Here is an 11,461-nt window from a genome sequence, read left to right as displayed (position 1 = left end):
CTCCCGCATAGACCTACATACCAATTTTGGTGAAGATCCATCTACACCCTGCGAAGTAGTTACATGGACTGACAACAGACAGTACTATTATATTTATATAGATTCCTACCATATGCGTAAACATATGGTTTCCTATATATTTTTAAAACACAGTGTTCATTTATAGTATACCAATCATAAGAACTTTTGAGTGAAAGTAAAGAAATGTGTGTACTAATATATCAACAACACCATATCTTCTAATCTTCAGTATTACGTGCTTTTCTTCGGTTCTTTCATTTGTTCACGTTACCGTTCTTTTCTTCTTTTGTTTCATATTAATAGTTTTGTTTATGTTGTATAGTTAATTTTATTATTTATGTTTGACATATTATTACATATGTTTCTAAATAATTTATCTGACAAATAAAATGAATTGGTAGCTTATACTTTCTGAAAATGGTCTGGCAATATTCTTCAGCGCATTACTTCAGTTTTTGTTTTCAGTTAAGATTAAAATTTATATGAAAATTACATTTCCTAGAAACATAATTGCTAAAATCTTACCTTAAAAATATATAACATATTATTAGTGCTGCCATACATTATTATTTCAGGAAACATTTTGTTTTCTTTCTATATTTCAGATAAATTTGGAAAAGAGACAAAAAATTGGCGTGTATATGAAAAGTATTAAAATAAAAGAATCCATATCCCTTAAACATTGTTACATAAACATTGTGTTTAATGTCACTATCAAATCTTGGATAAACCAATTATATATTTCATGCCCACAAGTTAACAGGGAGGATTGACTTGCTATTCATCACTTTCCTAACTGTGTGATAGATATTGAATTTTTTCCGCCACAGGTAAACTAAGATTGTTTCAAACTGCGTATTAACAGTGGAACAGTGCTTCTAGCTGATGTAGTTTAATTGCGCCAATCCCCTAAACATCAAACTATTCGTGTTGTATAGAGTCATTGGAATTCGATGACGAGGAACCCACTTTGAGACTAATAATGGCTGGAGACGGCTTGAATGGGTAATGAAGAAAAACTTTAATATAACAGCAAATGTACAACGTTTCGACAAGGTTTTGTCATCAATGTCATTAAGAGTCATTGGAAGTTCTCTGACAATTTTTAAAATAGAATTTGACTTTGGGAACTATCGTTCCTCTGGATATATATATATACATAATCTCGTAAACATATTGACTGATTATACACTCTCTTGATAAATCCTCTCTACACTTCACAACTATCTCTCATTTGTAATCTAGCTAGAAATTTCTAGATATTCTACACCAATCTTATTAAATCTTCTGATCTTAACGTCATCATTAAGATAAAGAGTGGACAAGTAGGGCTGGAGAAAAGAAAGCTCAGTGTTGAGACCTATACTCTCTTTGATTTACTTCAGGGACATAGATAACGGAATGGTCAATAAGTTATTTGAATTTGCCCCAGTTATTAAAGTATTGGTTGTTGATGACTGGAACAATCTCTCGACGTCACTTTGGGGCTTTCCTTCCGTCTTTTTGGTGATTGGCGACATATTTGACATAAAAGAGGAATCTTTTCTTATTTTAGGTTTGTTGTCAGTAGCCAAATCATTGGACAAGGAATATTGTCGTATTTATAAACTGAATATCATGGCTTTTTACTACGGCAAGCTAGCAAGGTTAACATCCCAAATTATAAATATTTGTGTAGAAGATATAACAAATAATCTAACAAGCTAAACAAATTTAGTTGCAGTCTAACATAAAAGAATTATATTATGTTAATTTGAAATTATTCATTTTGCACTTTTCTCCATACCTTAAGGTTTCCAAGTTCTAATTTATAGTGACATCGACTTTCTAGGTAAATGATTAGCCGTTTTTGTTATTCATTAATTGTTAATTAACTAAACGTTGATCATTTACATTAAAATATGAACCACTATGATTAGTTATTAGTCAAATAGTGTTTTGTATGTACGTTATTTATGTTCAGAGTATAGTTTTCAGGAGGCTAAACATACTGTAGTGTGTAATCAGAAAGTATATATATACTAGCAGAGACTCGCAGAACATTTGCCGTCAGATTAGCATCTTTATTTCATTGCAACAGTACTTCCTTAAAAACAAGACTTATAGAATAATACAAAAGAATTCTAATCGACGACACCGAAATCTACGAGTCCCCATGTCTTAGGCCTGAACTTTACCGTACTTAATACTATTAATAAATAATCTTATAATGTTATTCTACGACCTAACGTTTGACCTTTGTCAAACTTCGATAAGCGTTTATTATGTTGTACAAAATGTCTACCAAAGTATACTTACATCCGCCTTTTGTTTATATCCGTTGAAATGAAGTGCACGCGAATGCGCATTTATATAGTAAGGTGTGCGCGCATTTTCAGGACACGCAAAAACTGGGTAATTATATTAGATAGATAGTTCAGGAGATATATAAAACCTGAACCTACTAGGCTCTGTGTTCATAAATACACTGTTTTTAGAAAGGTTTTAGCCGAGATAGTATAAAGTAGTTATAATGTATTTTAAATTCACGACTTTTAATACTTACTCATTTAGTTATATTATACGGTGTACACAGAACTTAGACGATATAAGATTAAATAACCCATGTTGATGTTGGGACTGGATTACATTTGTGAAATATTGAAATACTCTGTCAGTCCTCCCTTGGGTTGAAATGAATGACACAATAAAATACTTAGGCTGATTAACCCTTTATATTTAATTATGTTTTAAAGCCATAAAGTTACTGTTTTGGGGCTTAGCCTTAAGACTAGTGCATATTGTCAAAGCACACAACTGTAGTACCTAAAATTAAAAGTAAAAAAAAAAAAGAAGTTGTTTATATTAAGTTTCAATTACCTTTTTCTTTTATTACCTATAAAATTTTATTTGGCATAAAAGGGGAATCTTTTCTTATTTCAGGATTATTGTCAGTAGCCAAATCATTGGACAGAGAAAATCGTCACATTTATGAACTTAACATCACAGCTTTTGACCATGGCAAGCCAGCAAGGTCAACATCCCAGATTATAAATATTCATGTAGAAGATATAAATGATAATCCACCACAGTTTCATCAACATACTTACAAGGCAAGAGTGTCAGAAGAATCACCAATTGGAACATCTGTGATTAAAGTAGAAGCTTTTGACAAAGACTTGGGTATATTTAAGTTATTTGTTTGCATTGAAAAAATTTTATGATTAATTAAGTTAAAATGTCTCTTTTGTAAACAACAGAGCATCTAACAGACCATGGAAATTTAGTTACAGTCTGATATAACAGAATTAAATTATGTTTACATGAAATTCTTCATTTTGCATTTTTCTCCATGCTTTAAGGTTTCCAAATTTTTCACGAATCATGATAATGGTTCATAATAGGGATTGCAAGGAATTGCACAAAACACTAATAGAATGTTTGGGCAAAAAAGTACCTTAACTGTTTTATCTGGAAAGACTGCTTTTCTACTGGTAAAATTTTATATGTACTTAATGGGGATTGTGTCTTAGTCTAGGCATATAATTGTCCATTACACAGAAACTATAAATGCTCACTATATTCTCAAACAAATGTCCATGACCGTCTCAAGCTGCAGCTTAACATTTTGCATCTCAAACTAATGTAATCAAATAGTCAATAGCTACAGTAAATCTTCATGAATGGTATCAGCTAGCTACTAGTTATATTTATTATCATTACAATATATAAGGTTAGCTACCATATCAAGTAATCCTTTGCTCATAGTTGAGCGTAAAAAAGCCAGCAAAGAAGATAAATGTAGAAACCTGCAAATAGGGATAATAATAAAAAAATAAGCAAACAAGGCTAGAGATATTGTAGACATTATTTACTCAAACTACAATCCCCTATTTTGGATCCATGCTGTTTTCTAGAATTACATTTGGTAGAGTCAAAATAGGGATTTGTAGTTTGTGTAAATAATGTCTACAGTATCTTCAATTTTGTTACCTTCCTTTTTTTATGATCCCTATTTGCAGGTTTTAAATTCCCAGTTTTCTATTTATCTTGTTAACAGTGAATTTGAACAATGAAATAAAAGGTGATGTGGGACATACTTGGAAAATATTTAAAGGTACATTGCTGTTAGTTCAAGATAGGCATGCACTTAAAAAGAGGAAAGTGATAACAGGGAAAATCAAACCTAACTGGCTTACTAAAGATATAAAAGAATTTAAAATGAGGGTTAAATGTCATTAACATAAAAGTCTAAATTGACAGATAGGATAGGAGACTTACAAAACTATAGGGATTTGGTTAAAAAGAAATGAGAAAATCCAAAAGAGCTTATAAGAAGCAATTGGCTGACAATGCTAAATTAACAGCAAAGAGTTTTTTGAAGTATGTTAAAGATAACCAAAATGTTAGAATGGAGATTTGGCTCTTAAAGGATGTTAATAACAATGTTATTGTTGAAGACTATGAGATGACTAAACTTTTAAATGTTTTCTTCTGTTTCTTCAAGAGAAAGTGATAGATATGTTCATTACCTAGAGTATTCTGTAGTAAATATTGGAATTGACCAATATCATGAAGATATTAATCCCTTGCAAGGTAGATAAAGCAACAGGGTCAGACTTAGTTTTTCCTGATGGTTTTAAAGGAAGTCAAAGATCAGATACCTGAGCCTTTCTTTTTAATTTTTGATCAGTCAGATCAGAGTGGGTAGGTGCATGAGGATTGGAGTTTCTTATATGTTACTCCTATTTTTAAAGGGGTAATAATAGTGGTCCTAGAAATTATAGGGCATTTAGTCATACTTCTATATTGGGAAGAATTCTAAAAAGTCTGATAAAAGAAGCTTTACAATGTGAAATAACATAAAGGAAAGCTAACATAGATTCACCAAAAGGAAACTTTGCCTTACTATTTTTTTTTCAAAGATGTTACATGTTATCTTGATGAGGGAAAGGGTTTAGACTGATGTACTTTGATTTTCACATAAAAATATTAGATAAGAAAATCATATCTGTAGGTGTTAGCAAGAAACTAGTTAATTGGATTGTAGGGTGATTTTATGGGAGAAAGCAAGAGGCTGGATCTTTCTTACTAATGGAGTACCTTAGGAGTCAGTGCTTCAGTCTTTGCTTTAATGATACTGACAGGAAATAATTAATAAAGTTTGCTGATGGCATTAAACTCTTGGGTATTTCTATCTGTACTGAATGTGCTTAGATGTTACAGAATTATTGAAATTAATTGATAAGTTGGGCATATAATTGGAAAATTAGCTTTAATTATAGTAAGTGAAAGGTAATGCATTTGGATTATCATAATTTGGATCACATGTTTAAAATAGATGAGAACCAACTCAATTGCATGACTGAAGAAAAGAATCTTGGCATAGTAGGAGCACTGTTAGGAATGGGGGATTTTGATATAATGGGAATAACTGGAACATGGTTAAATGTAGATTATTTTGATGACAGAAATTGCTTTGAAATATAGGGTTACAGGCTATTTAATAGGGATAGAGTATTAAAGATGGGGGAGTGGCTTTATATGTAAACTGTGAGCTTCATCCTGTTGAAGTTGAGGATATGAAAGATAATAGCAAAGAGATTGAATCCATTTGGGTGTCTATCAGTGGATATATAGGGAAAAGGTTTTAGTGGGAATTTGTTACAGACTACCAAATGATTCTGATGAAATTAGTGAGAAACTGTACAGTGAGATTAAGATTCCAGCTGTTATAGAATGAAGTCATAATTATGGGTGATTTTAATTTTAGGCATATAGATTGGGAAATGCTAGAGTCAAACCATGAAGAAGAAAGATTTTTGGAAACTGTTCTAGTTGGCTGTCTTTACCAATTAGTCAAGGAACCTACTAGAAACAATGCTATTTTAGATTTATTGTTAACTTCAAATATTGAAATGATCAAGAGGGTGGAAATTGGGGAGCATCTAGATGCAAGTGATCATTGCTGAATTAGGTTCAATGTTTTGTTGCATATAGAGATAAGGAATAATGATATTTTGGTTACAAATTTGAAAAAAGCAAACTTTGAAGGGATGCGACAAGAAGTTTCTGTTGTGAATTGGGCAGCTGAATTATTTGGAGACATTGGTCAGATGTGGAAATTTTTAAAGATATTTTTTTAAATATTCAAAGTAAACATATTCCATATAGAAAGAAAACGGTAGTTGCAAGTAACAAATCAGGTTGGCTCACAAAAAGTATAAGGGATAAAAATTAAAGAAAAGCATTACAAATTTAAGAAATTGAAATTGAGTGGTATGACAAGAGATTTAGAAGATAAGAAAGTTGGTGAAACAGAAAATAAGAATATCAGAAAGGATGTTTGAGGAAAGGTTGGCTGAAAATTTAAAAATTAACACTAAGGATTTCTTTAAATACATTAAGGGTAAACAAAATATTAGGATGGGGGTAGAACCCTTGAGGGATGATAAAGCAAGGCTCGTATCTGATGATTATGAGATGGCTGGGTTATTAAATTTTGCCTTTTCCTCGATTTTTACTAATGAAGATTTAAGCAGTATTCCACATCTTGAACAGCTTATAAATGGAAATGAGATTGAACAAGATGACTGCATTAATTCTGAGCTGGTTAAGAAAAATTGGGAAATTTAAGAATGATAAGGCTCCTGATAAGGCCAGATAATATTTCCCCAAGGGTTTTGAATGAAATTAAAGATTGAATATGTGAGCCACTTGCTACTGTTCTTGTCAGTCCATGAATAGTGGGCAGGTACTAGAGGATTGGAAGTTAGCTAATGTACCTCCTCTTTTCAAATTGTCCCAGTAATTATAGAACCATTAGTCTTGCATGAGTTGTGGGAAAAGTTTTGGAAAGTATGTTAAAAGATGCTTTCCAAAGTCATTTAACAAAGCTTAGAATTTTATTGGATAGCCAACGTTTCACTTAGGGAAAATCTTGCCTTACCAATTATTTGACACTCTTTGAAAAGGTTACTGCTTATGAAGATAAGGGTAAGAGTGTAGATTTTGTGTATCTGGATTTTCAGAAAGCATTTGACAAGGTGTCACGTAAACGGCTTGTAAAAACTTACCTTTATAGGTGTAGGGGATAAGTTAGCAAATTGGACAGAAGAGTGGCTGGATGGGAGAAAGCAGAGGGTTGTTACAAGTGAAGTTAAGTAAAACTGGTTTAATGCCACAAGTGGGGTACCTTATGGCTCAGTCTTAGGGCCTTTGCTTTTTTTTTATTTACATCAATGACATAGTTGAAAGAATGATCAATAAATTACTTAAATTTGCAGTCGATATTGAGGTGTTGGGTGTTGTTAGCTGTGAAGAGGATGCTGTTGATTTACAAAAGGATTTAGATAATTTAGTGAGTTGTACAAATAAATGGAAAATGGGTTTTAATTATAATAATTACAAGATAATGCATGTGGGTTATCATAATTTTAATTATAACTATAATTTGGATGGGAATAACCTTAACAGTGTCATAAAAGAAAGGGATCTTGGTGTAATAGTTGATCAGTTTCTAGAGTCATCCAAGCTAGTGGCATGGCAAATAGGATTTTAGGTTGCATCTACAGAAATATTGAATACAAGTCTAAAGATGTTATAATTTCATTGTATAAGTCACTGGTTAGGCTACATTTTGAATATTGTTTTCAGTCTTGGGCTTCTTACCTAAAGAAAGACATTTTTTGAAATGTTGGAAAGTGTTCAAAGAAGGGTTACTAGAATGGTGCCTGGGATGAAGGGACTGTCATACGAGGTGAGGTTAAAATCTAAAATTGTTTTCTCCTGATAAAAGAAGAGTTGGGGGGATCTGATTGAGGTGCTTAAGATTGTAAAGGGAATTGACAGTATTGATGCATCATCTTTTTTTCATACTTAACAGTAAAAATAGTAGGACTAGGGGACACAAATAACACAGTTTTACTTTTCTAACAGGGTGGTTGGCCTTTGGAATAGGTTACCTTCAGATGTAGTAGGACAAGGAGACATAAATATAAATTTTGGTATTATATGAGTCATCTTCTAACAGAATGGTTGGTCTTTGGAATGGGCACCTTTCTGACTTGGTGCATGTAGTAAATTTAAGTGAGTTCAAGGGAAGGTTTGATAAATATTTAAATGATCAGCACTTGCTTTGACCTTTTTGATGTGACAGCCTTCATTGACTAACAGTCTTCTTTTTCTAATTAACTGCCATGTTAAATGAAATTGATTTATAGGAAAAGGTTCAGAGGAGGGCTATTAAAATGGTTTATCTTAGAGGGATAGTTTAAAGTCTCTTAAAAATATTTTCTCCTGAGAAATGAAAGGATCTTACTGAAGCTTATAAGATTATCAAGGGTGGGGGGTTGATATGATAAAGACCTCTGTATTTTTTTTAAACTTTGAAAGATAATAGGATGAGAATACACAGATTTAAGAGTTACAAAAGACAGCTAGGATACAGTTAAGACAGTTTTATTTTTTCTAACATGGTGATCGACCTATGAAATTAGTTTTCGTCTTTGCAGCAGTGAAGGCCAGCATTGTACAGGGGTTTAAGAGGGGAGTCAATGATTTCTTGAAGTCTAAAAGGTGGGTAAACATATTTACCTTTCCTAAGGGTGGGTCTGTAAGGAAAACCTTGAAGGATCAAGTGGTCCCTTGTTGTTGGTAGGTTATGTATATGTTACATCCTCAAAACCTCTCACTTTGTCTTTAATTTAAAGGCACTTGATCTCATTTTGCTTAATGTTGAGTCTGATAAGAAAGTTATTTTATACAAATTAGGCACATAATAAGTTATAAGTGACCAAATGTTCCATTTGTTAGATCATCAACTGTTACATTCTTTAACTTTATAATCAAATAAGTACAAACGAACAGTTTTCCACACATTTTTTTTTTTCTGCAAAGTTTCAGGATTAAAGCAGCCACGTGTATATAAGTAATAATGTATGAAAATTTAATAACATCAAAAATTCTTAGACAAACTTGCTGTACTGGTCTTTATTAAAAGAGAAAAAAAAGGTAAATATTTTAAAATTTATCTTTCAGAATCATTTAGTAACCTCTCTGCACATTGAAAAGCTATTACCTCATGCTATTGAGAAGATTTTTGCACATGTCAGAAGTCATGAACTAAACTCCCACCTCTACATCCATTAATGTAAATTGTGACAGCCAATGATGTAATTGTCATTAGACTATAGCTCTTCACCAATAAGAGAGCAAGACATCCTTCATGCACAGTAATTTCCATGAGCACTAGCACATGAACAAAAGCTCATTCATTTTCAACACTACTTTGTTCAGACATGATTTTTCTTGCACTTTTTATTTTAAAATTTTGTAAATATATGTAGTGTAGAATTTCTTTCCTTAATTTTCTTTATTGTGAGAAATAAAGATACCACATTTTAAACATTTCAGATAGAACATTGATTCAAATTAATTAAATATGCTATCTTATCTTTTAATCAAATTTGTAATTTTGAGTCACATTTTACATTGTATATGATATGGTTTCTTTGGCAGTACTGTTTTCCATTACTTTAACCCATCATATGGGTTTCATTATGTTATTTTCAATCATATAATTATGTCAGTTAACTATGTCTGTTTACCATTGATATACCAGGCAAATCTTTTATTTATAAAAAAAATGAAAAAAATCAGTGTTTTGTGGATCTGAATTACAAATTCACATTTCCATGTTTCTGATATCTTCCGAGATTCTGACACTCCCCAGCTGGAGTCATCCAATACTGTAATGGTGAGTGTAAGCACTATGATAGTCAATGATGTCAATCTCCTGCTTTTGTTACATCAGTATAATCTGCCCCACCTTTAGATAAGTTTGACGGATTGTTTCCATGCCTACTTTTGCTTCTGCTTCCCTCTTCCCAACATAGATCAGATAATCCCATCATTGTCATTCAATGCTTGGATTACACAGGTATGTATCTTCTGTTTTTTCTTTTTCTAGATGTTTGTGCTGCATTTGGGCTACCTTGTTGCTCAGCAATCACTTGAGTTTCTTCTTTCAGCTAATTAATCTCCTCTTTTTCTTTTTTCTTTTCTCTCTCTCTCTCTTCATTCATCTTTGTTTCTTCTTTACTCAATTTCTTTTAGAAACTTTATATTACAGTCATGTTAGTTTTACTGGGGAACCTACTCATACCTGATTTCCACTTGCTTTTATTTTCCTTTATCCATTGTGCCCTACTTAACTCGGTTTCCTCTATTTCTGGGATGTACTTCATTAGGATACCTTACTTTCTGACATTTTTTTCTCTCTTCTCTCAGGGACCTATGTGTTACATCATTTTCTTTGTAAGAAGGATTTTTAGGGAGTTTTTTATACTTTGGAAAATCTTGAGCTGATGCATTTCATCAGCAGTCATCTCTGTTCACTTGAGTTTCTTATTTTTCTGGGCCAGCAATCTTCATGGTGTTGCCCCATTTTCTGTTTCCATTTTTTTTTCCTATCTCACTTTCCTTCTTTCTCTGAGCACTGACTGTGAGGATCTTGGAAGTGATTTGTTTCTGGAGTTATACCTCAGTTTTAGTCTGGTGGGAGCTCTGCTCTCCCACTTTGTATACTTGTGAATTGCCTTTTCCACAGACTACTGGGCTACGTAGGTGCTTTCTCTGGAGTTATCATTGTCCTTCTGCTCTCCACTTCACCCAATTAGAACAAATGGGTCATGGACCAATTCCTTGACCCCATCTGTTGGTTTTTCTGCTCTGGGGCTTTCTTCCCATCTTTTAGTCATTCATTCCTACAAAGATGGGTGATTGGGGACCTGTTATAGATCTTTCCTATTTGAACCAACTTTGCTTTTTCTTGGTTCAAGATGGTCCATTTTCTCACTCTTAGGTGGCTACTCTTCCAGAATGTGGATAACTAGGATTGATGTTTTCCATCTGGTCAGGTGAACTTTTGTTCACAGGTTGCATTTGTTAGGCCTACTGTTCCACTATTCTATAGGTGTTTGGCCTCTACTTGCCTCATCCAATGTAACATATACTGTTGTTACCTCCTTTGTTCTTTGGGATTCATATCATTTGAGGTGACTGGTTTGACTTTCCAATTTAGTCTTGACCCCTACAAGTATCTCATTCCTCTAGGGGTCTTTCTCAGCTTTCTTTTTTACTATCTCTTTTTACTCTCTCTTTTCTTGAGTCTTTTTGTTTCTCAGAGGATCCCATATGTGTTCTCTGTAGTTGACTTTGGTCGATAAGTTCTTTATATCTAGAGCCCCCTGTCTTCTGTTATGTGTGTCTCCCCTTCTTTTCACGTCTCACAGGATCACTTGATCCTCTTCCCCATGTTGCTGTGACTTATATCAATTTGAAGTCCCCTCATTAGGCTCAGCCTTAAATCTGAGGACTTATTACATATAAAATATTCAGTTTTTCATACCCATGGTGAGTGCAAAATAGGTGGCACACAATTTAGTTATGCCCTTGACAA

The 11,461-nt window shown here is 32.9% G+C and overlaps 1 protein-coding gene across 1 annotated transcript in view; it reads left to right on the top strand.

Moving 5' to 3' along the window:
• LOC106457557 (protein dachsous-like) overlaps window positions 1–11,461 on the top strand; it is a 145,193-nt gene that overhangs the window by 105,920 nt on the left and 27,812 nt on the right. Inside the window, exon 9 of the mRNA XM_022383724.1 lies at window positions 2,944–3,183. Coding sequence (XP_022239432.1) covers window positions 2,944–3,183 — 240 coding nt within the window. The remainder of the gene's footprint in view (window positions 1–2,943; window positions 3,184–11,461) is intronic.

The sequence above is a fragment of the Limulus polyphemus genome, unplaced genomic scaffold, assembly GCF_000517525.1.
Source record: "Limulus polyphemus unplaced genomic scaffold, Limulus_polyphemus-2.1.2 Scaffold17, whole genome shotgun sequence".
Lineage (NCBI taxonomy): Eukaryota > Metazoa > Arthropoda > Merostomata > Xiphosura > Limulidae > Limulus > Limulus polyphemus.
The sequence above is the reverse complement of the archived record's forward strand: the minus strand, read 5'-3'. Positions and strand labels throughout refer to the sequence as shown.